Raw genomic sequence first — 20,113 nt, forward strand, 5'->3', positions numbered from 1 at the left:
CATGTTTTTTTCAAATTACGTATTCTCAACGAGAGGATAAACAGAAAAGTCCACTAGGGAGGGTTTTTTTTTCTTCCTCCCGTCGCTGTCGCCGTATACATTAGCATGTCAGAAATACTTTGCAACGCACACATGTACGACCCAGTTGAACCGAGACGGAGATAAAAAGAGAGCCGCGTACAAGTTTAGGAAGAAGTTTAGAGTGTGTGTGTGTGTGTGTGTGTGTGTGTGTGTGTGTGTGTGTGTGTGTGTGTGTGTGTTCACACTCAGTTTTGTTTGGGAACTAAATATTGTATTGTATGTTTTTTTTCCTTCTAAAATAACACAGATATTCAAATTTAAAGCAGTTATTTATTCAGTCGAATGTTCTTGCATTAAGCCTAAAGCAGAACTTTTCACTAAATTAGTATCCTGCTCGTCTGTTGTTGTCTGATTGGAAATTAAAGCGTCACCACAAACTGCTCCCTGTTTATGAATTAAAACAATGTCAGCCTCAGACATCGCAAAGAATCTTTTGCTGCCTAATTTCTGGATGAGTGTCCGTCCAGCGCAGTGATGGATCACACAGTGGGGCCTTTGAGTGAAGGAAATGCAAAATCACCAGGAGGAAGGTTGCCAAAGTGGACGATTAATAATCACGGAAACAAAAGCAATATTAATACAGTAATGCATAACATAGCGAGAGTGGGAGTCGGCAACCACGTCCTCTCTGCTCTGCGAGGCTGTACTATGAGCTAAATGATAGCGCCATCATGCTAATCACAATAGCAGGCACATGCAGGACAGGATGCCACAGTAATGACGGAACAGTTCATCTAATCTGCATGTGTTTGGACTCCTGGAGAAAACCATCGACTGTACTGTTCATACTGGTTTATGGACTCCTTTTATAGCCTCCAAAATTGCATCTTGGCGGACGCCATCTTGTTTTGTTGGAACCAGAAGGGACACAAGTTAAGTACAATCGAACGCACAGTTTCAAGCGACTACAGTGTTTCAGTTGTCTTTCATAAGGTGACAACACACAGAAAAGAGTTTAAGTTCTAAACGTCGCAAAAAACAAGATCTAATCAAATCAAAAACATTTCGCTAATGCTAGCAACCTGATCGCTGCTGCTGTTGCTCTGGTTACAGACCAACAGCAGCATTCCTCACATTAACTGAGTCTGTGCACTTTTAGCTAAATTGCATTGATGGCTTGTTGAATCTATTTTTTTTTCCGGAGATATGGAAAATGTGTCTTTTTAAGTTGATGTGTTTTGCTTAATTGGTCAAGGCCTCTGACTTTATGCTAAACTCTTTTTTTCAAATCTATATATACTGTATCTTTGTGCAGTGGGAAGTTGGGCTTGTTAATGTGACTGTAGAGCTAGTCTGTGTGGTCGGAGGTGGAAGCGAATGCAGCGTGATGGCTGGCTTGTTGGTGTGTGTGTGTGTGTGTGTGTGTGTGTGTGTGTGTGTGTGTGTGTGTGTGTGTGTGTGTGTGTGTGTGTTCCTGTCTAGTCCCTTTGATTTGTTTACACAGCAGCCATCTACAGACACCCAGCTATGCTTGGCCACATTAAACCTCTTCTCCTAATCTGTCACCTCGATTAATGCCAGCTAAAAAACACACATGCATACTTACTGTACAGCACCCACACACACACACACACACACACACACACACTCTGGCATTCACTGGTCCAGACATGCTAATCTCTCCAGCTGCAGATTGGAGTGTGTTGTTGCCAAGGACCGAGCAATCAGAGCACGACATCATCTCGGGCACACCGAACGGTAACAGTTACAGAAAGAGAAAAGCCTTTATTTGGAAAACAAACAGCCACTGAAGCAGTCAGTAATCACATTGTAAGCTTCTCTGTTTAAAATTGAGTTTGCTTTGTGTATCTGTGTCCAATATTGCCTACTTACTGCCTTAATAAATGTCTTTTGGTTCAATAACTCCCTAATTTTGACACAATCTTTCATTAAAATTAACTTAAGCACCTTCACTCATCACCCAGCAGTTGGAATTACACTGTAAGAGACCTCGGGAAACCATTTACAGCGGCGTAATTAGTTCCACGGGCCAGCTTATTGGAGGCATCGCAGCGCTGACACGTCTTAAAACAAACAAAACAGCCTCAAAACGTAAACTTTAATCAAGCCCGCTTCATTATGCCGTGACTGCTCGCCCTCCTGTAATTTTGTGGAATATCTCCGAGTGCAATTCCGTAATGAGTGTAGGGGGTGGGGGGGACAAGGAAAAATTACACAAAATGTTAATTGCCTCATGCAAGAGGAGCACACACACATCTAGTTTAAGGAGAGGGGGCTGCTGTGTGTGTGTGTGTGGCGGTGACGGCAGAGGTCAGGGGTCACGCACTAGAAAGGCGAGGCCGGAAAAGTCTTGTCAAAGACGAACTGTGGCAACATCTGTGAGAGAGCTGCTCCGGCAAACAGATTCAAACAAACCGAGAGACAGACGGACCGGGAGGTGCAGACAGGTTTTAGTGTTTATCGGCTGTCATGGAAGCTATCGGCTTTATATTTTGTTTAGTCTTGCTCGTAAATTCAAGTGATTAATTATCAAATATTGGTCTTTTATTATATTTTTACACTTCAGTGGTTCTCTGTCCAATATTCCTATTGTATTGGTATATGTACAGCATGTGTATTTATTGTTGTCTTTTATGTATTTGGTTTTATTATTTTAACTTTCATGGACTTTGTCTACAGTTGCTGTGCTTTGAAAATAAAAAGTGCTCCATAAAAAGGGTTGACTTGTTATGGCTCGTTTTGTTTTGTCGGACCATATTCATTTGAGCTGAATTGGCACATATTTCGTTGTTAAATTGATCATATTCCAGACCGCAGGTCTATTTTATCGCTGCATCTATAAACATAACAAAGTTTCAAGTTCAACAGCAGCAGAAAACATCATTCGAGAAAGCAGACCTCCGATGTAAATATACTCATACTCACCTTTAAAAAAAACGGGGACACATACAAAAGTGCATTGTGATGTAAAATGTGTTCTGTTTGTATCAAACTGGCAGACTGTAACTTTACGGTTTAGTACCGTAGACACGGTGGTACTATACTAATACTGACATTCATAAAAAACGAACCCGCTTTGCTGACAACGCCATAAAAAGTTATCTTAAAACGAGTTATTTGACGTGACAGATTGAAGGTGGAGGAGAAGAGAATGATGAAAAATGTATCTGCAGAAGTCAACTGGGAGGAGAGGACCTCAATCTAGTTCTTCTGTCTTTCCAGCTTTTCACTTATTTATCTAGTCGAGAGGCAATATCAGCTGTGGTGGATTTCCAAAATGCAACCCCACAACGCACAGATGCACACACACACACACACACACACACACACACACACACACACACACACACACACACACACACACACGCAGTCTTCAGAGGGTTAACCCTATTACAGAAAAACCAGAGAGGTCTTGCGCAATCTGTCTCTGCGCATTAGCATTAGAATTTCAAAGTAGCTTTTGATTGTTTGATCTCGGATCCTAAAAACGATTGTTGGGTTATAAAAAGAGCTGTGAGGGGGGAGAAGAAGAAAAAAAAAGCAATTAACATAAAGCTGCGGTTTCTATTAATAACCGGTTTTCTCTGTAGTCTTGTGGCTGGTTTGCGATTCATAATTAACAGTGAAGGAATCCCATTTTCACCTTCTGCTTTGGACTGGCTCTCCAGGGAGCAGAGAGCAGCGAATCAGACGGTTCTGAACGCTGCAGAAAAAACTAGAAAGAGACGTTTCTAGTATTATAAACTGACAAGAACGTATGTTTTTATTATGATGTGTCAGCACAAATATTCTTTGTATTTTGTGCTTGTTTATGTGTAGGCAACAAAAGCACTTGGTTTAAAGCAGACACAGACACGCTATGTCTTTTGACCACGACCTCCTCCCTCCAGACTTCAGCAGACACTTTTGAAAATGACATTTATGTCACATGTATTTTGGGATCAACAATTGGGATCCGCAGAAAAAATATGTTTCCCTCTGAACGTAGTTCACGATGCAGTTTTGTTTCACTGTTTCGCTTTTGGTCTCTATAACTCATATCCCTGTTCCACAAGCATACAGGGGAAGGGGGCGGGCTTTAGGGATAATTAAGGTCAATAAAAGTGTTGATTGACAGGTGGGTGCCGCCTCAGGTCGCCAGACTTACATCTACCCTTTTCTTTGCCCTTTATTTAGAGATGTGCTGTGTAATCACTGCCAATATGGTGATGGCTCTAGCAACCCACTGTTATAAAGATCACGTCCATATTATATGCAAAACCACCGTCATCGGAAATAAAACCCAAAAGTTAACAAAAACATTATGCAGCTCGGTAAAAGAAGCCAGTTTCACAAACCCCTTCAAGTTCAAAACAGTTAATTTAGACTCCGCTCAATATACATTAAACCTGTATTTGAACACATTAGATCTGATATCACAACACTTTGCAAATAGGTTGATGTGAGAAATAACTTCATTAAAGTAAAATACAATACATTTACCCAGATCTATCTGAAGGAACAGAGAAAACACACAATCCCTATTTTACAACACACAAGCTGATCAGAAATAACTGCTCCCGTATATTACAATACCTATATCCATATATTAGGTCAATTTGGCCGTATTGACCATCTCTCCTCCGAGGCCCCCGAGGCTCCAGACAACTGCAGTTTCTCTCCATAATAATCAGGCCAGCACTAAATACATCAACACGGGAAGATGATAAAAACACAGCATTCAGCTCCATTGATTAGCATTGTTCATTTCTCGCTCGGCGGTGCAGAGTAAATGAGTCTGCGGAGCCAAAGACAAAGGTGTGTTACAGGGTAGCAACAACAAATATATCTCTTTCTCTCTCTCTGTGTGTGAAGCTGCTATCATATACGATACAGCCGTAAACAGAGGTCTGAGTCAACTAAACTTTTCTGATGGCTGAGGTCTGGTTTACTTTACACCTAAGCAGATACATGGAAGATAGCTTTCAGTTGCAATTTTTTTTGTTTTGCGAAATCTCCTGCAACAGCTCATAACGTTGCCGTGCACATTGTGTTGCAGAGACAGATGCTGAGCACACTGGAATCAAAATGAAGGAAACACTTTTGAAGATATCTTTGAGACAATTTTGTACCATACAGTTTCTGTATTGACCTTAAATATATAAGTATAATACAAGCAATATCTGCCTGCCTCTGCTCTTCCTCTTCTTTCCCTCCTCCTTGTTCAGAACTTGCATCACCTTGTTCTCCATCAGGTAGCTAAAACGTCTCCTTAAATTTGCAAGAAAAAATGACTAATTGAACGAATTACAGGTGGCGTTCAAGAACAGCAAAACTTTATCAACACATCCAAATAACAAACGGCACGGCTCATATGAAATATAGCTATGTTTCAGGGCAACACTGAACTATACAATATACATACAAATGATTATTTTTGGGGGTTGAAGTATTACTTTAAAGGACAAATCGGACATTTTGAACATTTGTGTGATTTCGCCTGCAACAGGCCGTGTTCCTGTTCCTCGGCTCATTAGCATAGCTTGCATTGTGGCTCACTTGCTTCCAGCGCTTTTGGTTTCAGCGATGACATTTTTAGGGGAAGCGAAAAAGGACAAATCCAGAAGGAGTTTCCTGTAACGCAACAGCTGAGCGGTGAGGAAAATAAGTACAGAAAAATGTAAATGTCACAGTCTCCCTTTAAGCTTGGCTGAGTACCATTACTCAGTAAAAAATCTGTGAAAATGCGTTATCTCTATTTCCTCTAGTCAGCCACTGCTTGAGCTGCCCTGAAGTGAGAGATCAGGCTTTGAGGGCATTCCTCTTGCTTCCTTTGTGCCAAGATGAATTAATTATGTGAGGAAGAAAAGTAACATAGGGCATGAACTAAAGATGATGACGAGAACAAAGTAAAGTTTAATTAAGAATTCTCCCTCGGAGGCAGAGGTTTTCATTTATTAGATCCTCTGTTATCTAAAAGGAGGGATTGTAAAGAAAAAGCAGAAAAAAAACCCGCCCTTGGGAAGACAGAGGGAGAGTGAGCGACGGGGAGGAATAGCAGGGGATCTGGGTAAATAAACCCGACAGTGCAGTAAATGCAGCATTGCGGTTCTGCTGTGATATGAGACCGGCTCTCATAAATAATGTAGCGCCGCGTCGGCCGGGGCTGAGAGGCTCCTCGCACAGGAGGAACAAGGCGGAGAGAACGCCGTGCAGGTGGATAAAAACACACAGGTACCATGTCGCCGCACGGGGAAACGTGTCACCCACAACACACACACCTGTGTGCACACACACAGAGACCCTACTTACATTATTTCTCACTGTGATGACCTTTTATACAAGGCTCATTATTTCAGTTTTACCCTTTTCGTTTGAACAAGTATTTTCTTGTTGTCGTGTGTGTGTGTGTGTGTGTGTGCGTGTTCCTGTCAGACACCCGCTATGCTTGGCCACATTAAAGCTCTTCTCCTCACGTTGATGAGCTGTCAACGCATCATTTACGCTGCCATCACCCTGTGGAGTTATTTCTGTCCACCTGATTAATTAAACATCTGTCTGTTTAGCTTCTAGACGCTAACTAGTTTGCTAACTATGTCTGCTTGTTGCTGAGGGGAGTCAAATTCATTCTCTTTGAGGGACACTTTTCCCTCCATTGACAATATATTCATTTTTATGAGAGCAGTTTGTAATTACAATGTTTTGATTGGGGTTGACATTTTTAATCTAAACTTCAATACGTTGTTCATATTACATGCATTTCGCTCTCTGCATTTAATCCATCCTTAGCAATTTATGAGCAGTGGGCTTCATGCCCAGGGAGAAACTTGGGGTTCAGTTCACACAGGTGGTCCACAGCCGTGGTTTAAAAAAATGCAATTTTGAGTGAGTATTTTTGATTGTTTTGCGACAACGAATAAAGAGAAATTAAAAAAAGCATTTCATAAGAGAAGAGCGCAGAGGGCTCGGTCTCTGCAGACACAAACACACTTCTAGTGAAGATTGAAAGGGATTATTTGTCAATCAAATCATTGTTGTTTTTTCCCGGAGAAAAGAATGCCGCACATTATACCTTTCTGAATATTCCCATTATGTATGTAATAACTTAACATGTCGGCAACATTTAATTAAATACTTCATTTGCACATGAAAGCGACAGCGAACAGCGTTTTTTTTTCCTGCATTATGGCAGAACAGCAGCAGCGGCAGGACGGAGACCTGAAACCAACAAGTGTGTTTAAGCACAATAGCTCCCCGCGGAGCGCCTGTGAATTACACCAATAAAAACAGACTATTATCCTCGCCGCTCATAAGCAACACTGATTCCTCCCTGGTGGCTCAAACACAAAACACTGGAAATAAAATGCAACAAGGAAGAAAAAGAAGAAAAAAAAAGTGACTGTGGGTTATTACTGAGAAGAGAATAGATCCAAAACAAGTCAAACAGCGGAGCTGGCGAATTTATACAGTGTGTGTGTGTGTGTGTGTGTGTGTGTGTGTGTGTGTGTGTGTGTGTGTGTGTGTGTGTGTGTGTGTGAGGGGTCAGGAGTGAATATGAAATGATGCAGCATCTGTTGAGTCTTTAAGTGATATATCACTCCGCTCCGCTTCGTTCAGCATCACCACGTCGGAGTTAATTGGTTCATGAGGAGCACTAATTAAGGGGGATGGCCTTGTTTATCTCCACGGCGACGCTCGTTAAGCGTTTTCCCTTCAAGACAGGTGACATTAACCCACCCTTCACAACTGCGGGTGTGTGTGGGGGGGGGGAGTGTGTGTACATATACTTTAATTTTTGATGTGCCACCTGCATCTTGCAGCTGGACGCCACTCCACGTGTGCTGTAAACAAATGTATGCGTGTAATGTGTACAGCACTCATATGCGGGAAAACACGTATTATACATACAGCACACACACACACACACACACATGAGGCGATGGTGTGTCCTACCTCTCTGCGTCGGGAGGCCCAGCAGGTCTGTTTGACTTTCCAAACCACCGCAGCGACCAGGAGCAGCGACAGGAAGCAGCTGGAGAGATGAGAGGGACAACCGATTAATCGAAAATCAATAATCCTTTAGTGTTGCGTGAACAAAAATATGCACGCAAAAAAATATTCCCATCGTGCAACTAGCTGACCCAGTAATGCACCACTTTGGCTTTTCAAGATGAATTGGTTCATCTGTTTAATCAATTTTTCTGATTCCATTACAGCACCAGAAGCAGTCATTCCATATTGGGAGATACAAAATTGTATTATATGTAGCCCTTTAAGCCCTAACCCTAACCCCTAATCCTATTTATTGTTTGAGTTGTGTTTAGAGGTTGTACATCGGGATTATATATTATTGTTGCCCTGATTTTTATGTTTAATTTGATACCTAACATGTTTGTTTTTTTGGGGGGGGAGGGATTTATACCATGATTTTTTCTTGCTTTTCCTGATATAAAAGGCACCCCCGATTGGGGGACGCTAGGGCTTAACAGGTTAACACCTAAACGTTGATTAAGCGTGTAGCTGACACAATAAACGCTGACACATATGAATGAGGAAATAGTGAGAAATGAAATGAGTCGCTACGTAAAACATTCGTCTTTATCTGTGAACTGTGTGGACCTTTTAAAATAATAACCTGCTGGAGATCAACAGCGTCTGTCGGTGTCATTTCTGTGCAGTGAGGCGCTGCCGGCAGAGAGAGAGGGCAATTTTAAACTCAACAGACAAACACAAATTTCCTGAAGTCCCGTGCTAAGAGGAAGAAACAGGAGTCCACATCTGACAAGACTGAGTGGCCAACAAATCATCCCCACAGAAACTCACAGGAGCTACTAAACTCAGTGAGTACAGTAAAAAAAAACAAAAAAAGGATGGCGCTGCCGGAGTGTTTCCAAACTCCTTCTCTCCTCCGCAAAATATTAAAATGAAACAATTATTCAACTGTGACAATCCGAGAAGGGAAACACAACCATTGCTCACTACTTCTAGACACATCCAACCTTTCAATGGAGCAACAAGTCAAAAAGGTCGGGAGCCACAGCCTCAGGTTTCATTTGGATGGAAACTTTAGATTTATTAATATAGGCGCACATGATGCTTTCATGCATATGGGGTCCTTCGTAGTCATCCCTAAACCATTGTGCTGCACATAATTATATAACTCAACTCCGGTCCAGTATCTGCAGATAACATAAAAATTAACATAGCATGTATTTCATGCTAGTACTACTTGGTAATTGGTATAAAAAAAAAAAATTACAAGCCACAACACAATCATAGAGCAGTATCTTCACACCCGTTTACTGTCCTCCAGCTCCGGTTTCCAGAGAGCGAGGACGACAAAAGGAGGGAGAGATTCTCGGAAGATTTGTGGCGAGATACAAGACCGCGGTGACCACAGGCAGCCGGGGATTTTTAACAGCTTTTAACAGCTTTTAACAGCTGAAAAGGGCAGCGAGGGGTCAACTAGCAACATGATGCTCTCTAACAAAGAACAAGGTCTCATGTACACACAGATAGGCAACACACACACACACAAACACACACACTCACAGCCTGGATGCTCGATGTCTGGAGGGCAAAGTTATCTGGCCAAACACAAAGCTTCCCTCTCAACCAGAACTTCTGACAAGAATTCAAAACGAGCGCACCCAAAGATTCAACAACAGGAAATCCCTGAGAAAATGCTGAGGACAGAAGCTCCGGAACAATCCTCCTCTTCATCTATCTATGTGTGTGTGTGTGTGTGGGGCGCGTTTGTGCAGACGGCGGCATTGTAAAGGGTATTAGCGCCGTAATGAGCGTGACATTTTCAGAAGCAGTCTGCTGAAGAGGCTGCAGTCATGGCCTCTGCCGTCCACAGCCGACCTCTCCGCCGCCGCCAGACGCATCACAACCAAGGAAACCCCCTCCGGTGATGAGGAAGATGCTGCTGCTGCTTCTGCATGAAGACCATCCGGTTCCAAGACGATGAAAAGACTTGAAAACGCCCCGACAAGCGAAATATGTACTTTGCAGATATGATTTAAATCCTGTGTGACCTCTGTCGTGATTAAAATTCCCTTCTTGTCATCAGTAAATATTTCTTAACATATTCATTCATTTAACCACTCTTAGATGGAGAGAACGAGTCTACGCGTGTCATGTGTTTCAACAACGGTAGAAAACTGTAAGTTCGCTCCGTCCTTTTTTACTGGTGCCACAGTGAAACAAGTCCCCGATTCTAAACAATGCAAACTATAACATACAATTATGCAATCACTATTATGAACAATCACTAAATATGAATCTAAATAATATAGTATCTAAATCTGAGTCTAAATTACAATTACAATATGGAAAATGGCACGAACACAGTCCATGAGGAGTTTCAGTTTCTGGTAAAGGCACTTAAAAGCCCATCAGCAAACTAGTTGCATATCGTTTAGCCTAAGTTTGATTTGATCAGGTTTTTGCAATTCTATCCTCTGCAGATTATGAAATAGAGCCAAACTGATATATCGGCCTCTTCAAATGCACTAAATGTGATCCAACTATATCTGCAGGGCTGATATTATTATTATTAGCAGGAACCTAAACAGCATTGTGGTGATCTGAAATGGTTTTGGAACGATGTCATCCTTCAAAGATGTCCTCATGCAGCATTTGTGGCTATGCCTGCCAAAAAGGATGCGTCGTAATGTGTAGATATCCCGCAGAATAATTTTGTCAGCTACATAATGATGAACGTGAAAGTATAAAGATGGCAACAGCCGCCATTAGACAGGTGGGAGAGGCAGTCCAACTGTCACCTAACTTGTTAAGATGGAAGTTTATTTTGAAAAGACTGTCGTGGCCTGTTCCTTGTTTCTTGTTTTATTCCGTGCCACGTTACGGGACTCCTTTTCCTGACTCGCACGTTAAAATGTTCCAAAAATTCTCGCTTTTAATCATAATCATAATCTAACTTCAGTTCCTATCGTCAATTAACGTTCTAACATGAGGTCAAAAAACTATACCGATGTCCCGTTCCACATAAGAAACTAAAACCCCGATATTCGGTCCCGCCCCTTCCTCTTATACCAGCCAGCTGATCCTAATCAGATTAATATAAACAATTAACAGAAAAAAGCATTATTATTATTGCAAAGAAACTTCTTTAAATCAAACAAATTAATTATACAACATGATTTATAATCAAACAAAAATATATGGCTCCAACAGTTTGCATGTGCCGAGTGGAAATGAACCCGTGTGCAAGCTTTCGTGGGAAATTGCACAAAAAAGGAGTACATTTTCATAATAAGCATGAATATACAACTTATTTAGAAGACGTGGTACATAATGGGCAGCCAGACATTGTTTGTGTATTGTGTCTTGTTACCCGTCACCTGTTCTTAATATCACTGTTTGCATTTCTCTCTTATTTCTCTTGTGTGCTGTCTTTCTGTAAAGCGGCTTTGCAATGTCTGGTTTCGACAAGCGCAATGATCTTTATTCTATTATAAATTATAACATCGAACTCGCTTCTGCTCATCTTCGTGAGCTCACCAGATGTGCCCAAACCCCCCCCCCCCCCCGCTCCGCCTCCGGTACACGGAATATTCCCCGAATCGATTAAAGCCAAGTCGAACACAGCCAGTAACTCCCTCCCTGTGATTCCTCATCCTCCAAACGCACCTTTTTGAAAGAAAAAAAAAAACCCTCCACTGGATGAGATTCAAATCCAATCAGACCCAGCATCCCCCCCACCCACTCCGTCCATATTACCTCAGCGCGCCATTAATGGGCCACAGGGCACGAGCTCAGCCATCTAACCAATGGAGCGCAGTGGCTAATTGTCGCTATTACCGAGGCATTAGGGAGAGGGATGAAGGGGGAGGAGGCGGAGCGGGCTGGGAGTGTCCTGTGGGTTTGTTAACACTCCACTGAGCCTCTTGATAGGTTTAGCTTTAAGACTGCTCAGCCACAGGTAATAGCCACAGAACTGATTAGGCGGCCGGGGAATGCGGTCCATGTGAGAGCGAGTACATGATTGTGTTGCTGCTCTTTTAAGTGGTGCGGTGGCTTGGTTTAAACAAGCAACAACAGACATCCAAAAAGCCATATCACACACACACACACACACACAGAAGAACACAATGAACCCCAGCGGGCAGAGTGAAAAATCAATAAGCTATTCGTTGAACATGAGCCGCAGATAGCTCACAATCGGAAACAGCTTTCCATCTACACAAACAGAGACGGGCCGAGCTGAGGCCTCCAGTCCTGAGAGAGAAAGTGCAGATTCTCTTCCTGTAGGAAGTCCAACATTTAAACTTTTATCTGTTGGATCTGTTTTAGTTTTTACAAAAGAAAGATATTTGAACAAGTGAGACTAAAATCTCCACAGAGAATCCTGGTGGGAGTGGACGGACGTTGGAGAAGGGATGGTCGTTTCTAAATGAAGTGGGCGAGCTCGGGGAGCCACTTAGTGCCGAGTAGCCTCTCTGCTGTTTTGGGAAAGAGAGAGAGGAAGAGCGTGCGAGAGAGAGAGAGAGAACTGATTGCTAATCAAGCGAGCGAGAGCTGGGAGTAATTGGACAAAGCTGAACTGCAGTGTCACCAATTAGCATTTGAGACGGTGGAGAGCGGAGACGTAAATGCTGTTTAATTATGGCCATTTTCCTTATTCCCCCCCCCCCCCCCTTCATTTAGAGATGAGATGGAACACATGAGGAGGAGGAGGACGGCGTCAGAGGCAGGAAGAGGAGGGGAGGAAAGTTTTGAAACATTTCTAAATCTTTGCAGAAGGCGGTTTCGCAGCTAATCGGAGAGAGTTGGAAACTTTATGCGGTTCATTTTCTGAAGGAAATAAAAGTCCATATTCAATAAAACACACAATGTAGACAGAGTGTCACTATAGCATTGCATTTATACTTAAAACGGTGGGAAAACAAGTCCATTTTGACTTGGTTTGACACAAACAGCGGTCTCCTGAGTGAAAGTGTTTTTTTTTTTTTGTTACCCGTCCATTCATTTCACAATGAAAGGATGGACTTATTCCTCTTGTCTTCCATCCCAGTGCCAGACTGGATCTCATAACCATGCCTTCTGCCCACAGGCCACCCCTCTCTCTCACTCTCACACACACACACACACACACACACAGAGAGTCATGACTCAGTCTCTTTGGCATCGTGACTCCTGACCGCATCAGCACAGTGAAGCCAAAAGAAATACACATACGCACACACACACCAATGAAATGTGGATGTATGCATGCACATAACCTCATGATTCTGCATCTCTGACATGCACACATCCTGAGAGACACTGGGGAGGGAAAAGTACTCGTACAGTCCTGAGTTTCTTCCATTGGGAAACTGAATCGTTTCACCACCACGACTATTTATCTAAGAGCTGTCATTACGTCATATTAGCAGTTGTTCTGTGATGGTAATATATATATATAAGCCCAGAGTTTCACATTTACACATTCTGCATACACAGAGCATTGTTAATATATCTGTCTTTTTAGCGACTCAAAGTTGTACTTTCTTCACCAGCTAGTCTGTAACTGTGCTGGTCGGCCATGTGGTGGATGGCAGGTAGAGTACAGTGGGTTTATCAGCTGCCTGATACTGGAAATATAGTTTTAACAGAAGGTTGAGACTCAACTACACAGGAAATGTGCCGTACAGGCACAACTTTGAGCTAAAAGACGCTGAACAGCTGAGTAGAGCTGCAGCGTTAGTGTTGTGTGTGATTCATGCAGGTTTTAGTACAAAATAAAACAGCTTTTGTATCATAATGTAACTGAGCCTTTTCCCCCATTGTGCTAATGCTACTGTTATATAAGTAAAGGGCCTGGATACCTTTTCCGGAGCAAAAAAAAAAAAAAAATGCACATTACATAACAAGGGCAGTAAATAAGCCAAAAAAACAAATATGAAAAAAAAGTCTTGTAGTTGTAGCACATAACCTATTCTCACGGAGAATCTGGTCCAGTGCAGAAGAGAGAAACTCATAAACAGAGCGGTGAGTAACCACACACACACACACACACACACACACACACACACACACACACACACACAACAACACCAAACTCTCCCGGCAAAACTTGACACTGTCCCCTACTGATGACATCATCCCTCTGTGCTGGCCTAAAGGTCGCTGATGTCCGGAAGCCGGCCCTGGGCACAAAAATGGCTCACTTCCTCACATGGCTGCACAGTGACACACACACACACACACACAAGCATGAACACACAGTGAGCCGGATACATACCCGCATATATATACATATATACACACACACACAGGAAACACATACACACAGTTGCACACACTCTTGTCCGGTGCGGTAACTGAGTGGCAGGATCTTGCCTGGAGACAGCAGACTTCATTCCAGACTTCTTCCCCAACACACTCTCTCATTAGATGCGCTGCCCGTCTGCACGGCGAGCTGCAGCACAAACGTCTCTCAGCCAGGCCCAAAGAAAAGGACCGCTTCGCCTGGCTGTTTGGTTTTTAACGGACGAGAGTTTCACATATTTTCTTTGATTTAAGTGAGTGAACAGGAGGGAGAAAGGAAAGATATATTTCTCACGACCTTACTGAAAATGCATTCGGTGTTTTGCCGGTCGAAGGGTATCCAGGTTATAACGGGGCTACATTTAGTTGCAAACTTATTTTCCATATAACCTACACACCTTGTGACCTGCATCAAATCATACCTCGCTGCGAGATCGTCAATGCGGTTGTGCTTGTTTTCTCGAGCGTAAAACGAGTAAATCAACGTGGATGCTCTTTCTCAGCCGGGGGCGGCTGCCACATACTGTAACTCAGTGAATTCAGGTTAAGGCCCGGTTGTGTGAAAGAGCCTCTCGGGGGTTTGAACCACCGAGCAGCGGAGACAAACCCCCGTGAGGAGCAGCTGCACACAGCAGATAGAGAACACGAGGAGGAAAGGAAGGTACCTGAAGAAGGTGACGAAGAACTGCACCAGGTCCATGATGCTGTTGTGCTGAGAGAAAGCGATCTGTTGAAACAGGGAAAGAGAGGAATTTAAGGTTAATACATAATGCAACATTTAATATCTCCAATTACAAATGCAAAAATAGTATAAGACAAACTCTAAATAACTTCTGAATATGTCCTCAGGCTGCAAAGGATTACTTTACATTGAAAACACGATATTTTAATTATGATCACTGAAAAAACAAACAGTTAAGACCTATGTTTTATTATATATATATATATATATATATATATATATATATATATATATATATATATATATACACACACAGTAAATATACCTCAAACATGACAAAAAGCCACCGCAATTTTTTTCCCACAGCCCAAGATGACGTAATCAATAGTCCACACAATTAAAGTGTTTGCCATTTCTGATCAATGTATCGTGTGTGTGTGTGTGTGTGTGTGTGTGTGTGTGTGTGTGCACATCAATGTGTGTCTATGCTCTCTTCTGTCTTCTTTCTTTAGACGGGGAAACCATCAAATTCAGTCCGACCTAAATTACTGATTCTTTACTCATTTTTGTCTTTGAACATTTTCCGCCTCACACACAGCAATAATGAGTAATTGTGTCAGCAATAATTCTCATTTTGCGAACTCTGTTATGTAACTCGACATCTACTTACACACAATGAAGAAGGGCCAAAGGTTACACTTTAAAACACTGACTGAGGAGGGACAGCTCTATTCCATATCCGTGGTATAGATATTTTTCCACGTCAGCGAGCGCTTATGTAATGTTGTTTACCCAAACATGTGTGGGAGAGCATCGCGTGAAGCTGATGCAACATCTGTGGAGCAACATCTTTCTTACCTGAAGCCAATATTCAGCCCGATTACATAATCTGTATTTCTGCCAAATGCATTCTCACATGTTCTCTATCTCTCTCTCTCACACACACACACACACACACACACACACACCCTCTTACTGACCCCTTATTCCAACACGCGAGGAAAACCGTCACTCCTCCTCCACTTTTGCCACATTGACGGTAGTTTAAGTGAGGGGCGTCTGTCGTTGTGTGTCAGTAGCTTTCAACAACAACAAAAAACACAAATAGTGCAATAAACCAATGGATTCAAAGCTCAGTGAAGAAAAAGATGCATTAAAAAGGTCTAATACTTTGCAGTCTGCATCGTGTGGGAACAGAAGGAAGCTTAAAGTTACTGTGGATGAGACATCAGTTGAAACACTTTGTTGTTTGCTCGGCTGTCAATGTCAAACTTTTTGACTTTAGTGTAAAATAAGTTCAGGCTCTAATTCATTTCTAAAAACCGAGGCTGCAATTTCACTTTAGACACGCGTGTCAGTGAGCGGTTTCATAAGAAATCCGGCCTGTCAGACAGACCTGCGCTCCTTTTATTCATTTTCATCTTTTACTTTCAGGTGAAGTGTTCTTTTTCATTTTAATTGGCTTTTAAAAAAAAGACTTAAAGTCCTGCAAATTCCTTTACAAATCTTTAAGACAGACAAAGTGGTCCAGCTGAGGCCACCGATGTGCAACCATGTGATCCTCGTGACAGGTGGACCACCTGCAAAAATCAGCGCTGCAGCTAACACTGACTACAAAGCATAAACACGCTGATCACAGGCATCACAATGCATTTTGACAGCAACATATTCCAAGCGTGTTTGACATGGGGATCGCAATAAATGGCCCCTAATAGCCGGAAAGGCTGTGTCTTTGTCTTGGGTGGATCCTCTGAGACTATAGCTGGGAGAGGTAGAGAGAAAGAAATGGGGCAGAATGGGCTAAAGAGGTTTACTGGCATTTGTGCAGCAGGTAAAAATGGCCTGACAGTGAAAAACCTGCAGAAAAGCTGATTTGGGTCCAGAGGGACGCAGCATTAATACAGGCATCAGGGAGAAAAGAGCCTGGCTTTGCATTCAGGCTTCCAATGCAGCAATTTACATCATTACCCCCTGACAATATGAGGTGTGTTCATGAGTGCACACACACACACACACACACACACACACACACACACACACACAAAGAGAGAAAGAAAAGAAACACATACATGGTGGAAGAAAATGGATCAGCATCTTTTTTTCAAAACAACACAATCACAAACTTGAACATTACATTACGCAATGCACACAGTACATTCCTACTAATCTATCTCTCCCACACACAGAACACACACACGCACACACACACACACACACACACACACGGACACAAACTTTGCAGTGCCACACAAACTCCAGCCAAAACCCATCATTTAAATTTACAACAACTGCAGTCGTTAAACACAACTATATCAATACGCCGTTTAGGCCACACCCTTTCCCTCCCTGATCCACACCACTGCAGAGCCACACACACACACACACACACACACACACACGACTTACAATGAATTGATTGTTGAAAGCGTGGTGTTTCTATACTAAGCCCAACTAAGTAGCTTTGTTGCGTTTTTTGTTGGGTTTTGTTACAGTTTAGAATCTCAACAACTGCGACATAATCTGGGAGAAGATGTATACGTTTCCCTCAAAATGTAAGTGAGATGCAGGCAGTTTGGTTGCACAGGAATGCCATTGTGTGGCAGACGAGGAAAGACGAGGAACAAATGAAAGAGGGAAGAAAAAGAGAGAAGTAAAAACAAAAGAAAGAGGAAAGTAAAGGGAGGAGAGAGAAACTATAGAATACAATGGAAAGAAAATGAGAAGAAAAAAGGAATGAAAGGATGAATGAAGGGAAGACACACACACACACACACACACACACACACACACACACACACACACACACACACACACAACTGTAACTGCTGACACAGAGTTGGTGCTGAGACAAAAAAAAGCATCCAGAAGAAATACTGCAGGGAGAAAAGGGTGAGAAATGATTATTAAGGTAGAAACACTAAAACATATTCTGTTTCTATAGAATGTAATTGTTATGAGATCAGGGGTCAGCAGACTGCTCAGGGGGAATATATATTTTTTGCAATTACCCAACGGAGAGAGTGTGAGAATAACAGAAACGGTCTGAAGAGGGAGGCAGAGGTAAAAGAAGAAAAAAGGAATGATGGCACAAAGATGACTCCAAAGACCCCGGTTCTACAGTCCAGTCATTACTGAGGGCCCCGCGGGGCCCCTCTGGGTACAAGCCCAGCAGCTGTGACAGCAGTGGGCTGCCTTTCATTTCCCTAACCCTGAACCAAGGGCTTGTTAAATCCTGGAATGAGAGAAAGCGTTTGGCTAATCAATAAGGGAAGGGAGAGAGAAGGGGGGGGGGAGAAAGGAAGGGAAGTATGACGCAGGTAAAACAAAAAGATGTGAGGGAGAAGAGAAGCTGAAGCACAAGATCAATGGAGAGCTGGAGGATGAGGAGAGAGGAGCAGGAGAGAGGATGATAATTAGTTAGTTTACTCTTCTAGCTTAATCCTCATCAGGGCTGCATGATGCTAGACACACCTGGTAGAAGTCAGGTGGACGGGCCTGGAACACCTGTCCATCACCTGGACATCACTGATAGACACTCAGGGTTGCAGCTTTGCCGTCCCACATGCTCTCTAACCTCTCAAAAGCTACTGGATGTGGGCCATTGTTTTAAATCGAGGCAGAATAATTCAAATAATTCAATATAATTCAAAATAACTAACCGACGGGTCCAGATTGGCCGCTCTATATCTTTAGAAAACATCATCAACTTCAACCTCTTTGACGAAATTGTGCAATTTATTTTTTCCATGCCTCTATTGGCACATTATTATTTGTATTTATTTGTTGTTTTGTCTCACTGTGAGAGCTCCATCAAGTCAGTCAATCTGTGTTTCAATTACAAATGACTGCCGAGCAAAACACCCATTTGTGCGCTCAATACGGTTGATGTTATTCCCTCAATGTAGTCATTGGTTGGTAACTTTTAACGTCCTCACTTCATTGTTGTAAAAGACAGCGGCATGCCTTCAACACATTATTGTGTTTAACGGCCAAAATCTGAAGAACTGAATGTGTTCGGATGACTTATTGTGACTTTGTGTGGGACGTGTTTGCCCTGTCGAAACCGACTTAAAGCAACAGCGCTCTGTGATACACTGAATATCAGCAGGCGTTCACGTCGACTCTTTATTCCCACAACAAGACACAATGTTGAGGTCACACCAGCATGTGAACACATTTGCATGAACGTCCCGGGGACTGAAATGTATTTACCGCACACTCTTCCTCTGGATTTTGCATATTCATGAGGACCTAATGACCAAAGTGAGGCGGTTGCCACCTACATTTGATGTAAATGAGCCCAGCTCTGCCGTATGTGTGCACTTGTTAGTGGGAGCTCAGCGATGCGGCTCCTTTTAACAGGTGCTTAAGACCCACTGCTGCATCAATCTGCATCGTGCAACACAGCACGATGTATTTAATCCCAGAGCAGTCGGCGTGCCTTTCCACTCGTCACTTATTCATTTTTTTTCGTTTGATTTCTGTGCAATTCCATCAGTCGCCATTTAGGAACCAACTAAAGTGAAAAAAAGCTTGTAAATGTATGTTTAAATGAGCTAAACCACAAGATCACATCACATTAAGATTTTAAACAAATGATGTGATTGATCCATTTGAGATCGAAAAACGAAAAATTGCACGACTTTACAGCTTTACATTATCGGTCAAACAATTTCACATATATATATCACACGAGGCCCAGAGAGTAATACATTTACTACATTACGCTGTGATTCCCAATGCCTCACCTTTTTATTTGTCTTAACCTGCGAAAAAAAGGACTAAAAGTGTTATTTAACGATGCGTTTGATACGTTGTTTCTCTCCACCTTAATTGTACCAACAGAGTATAAAAATAATAAATTAAGCATTCAAATACGATGCCGTTTTGATACATTTCACCAGTTTCTCATGCTCCAAACTCAGAACGGTACGCCGTACCAGCCACTGTTTGCAGGGCGGGTTGATGAGCTACTATGGCTGGTGAGCTGCCTGCTAGCATGCTAGTGCTAGCTAGCGACAAAATGCCCATCCGCAGTCTCTAACTGCAGGTCCGAGACCGCTCGTGTGCTTGTGATCTGGGCCGAAGAGAACCTGCAGAATACACTGAATAAAGTCCACAGAAATGGTGACA

General features: G+C 42.5%; 1 protein-coding gene across 1 annotated transcript in view; it reads right to left on the minus strand.

Moving 5' to 3' along the window:
- The window catches only part of LOC306746519 (attractin-like protein 1), a gene marked incomplete at both ends in the record, with an annotated part of 209,433 nt that overhangs the window by 69,683 nt on the left and 119,637 nt on the right, over positions 1 to 20,113 (minus strand). Inside the window, 2 exons of the mRNA XM_079229442.1 lie at positions 7,975 to 8,053; positions 14,964 to 15,025. Coding sequence (XP_079085568.1) covers positions 7,975 to 8,053; positions 14,964 to 15,025 — 141 coding nt within the window. The remainder of the gene's footprint in view (positions 1 to 7,974; positions 8,054 to 14,963; positions 15,026 to 20,113) is intronic.

This window comes from Taurulus bubalis (genome assembly GCF_910589615.1).
Source record: "Taurulus bubalis genome assembly, chromosome: 14".
NCBI lineage: Eukaryota > Metazoa > Chordata > Actinopteri > Perciformes > Cottidae > Taurulus > Taurulus bubalis.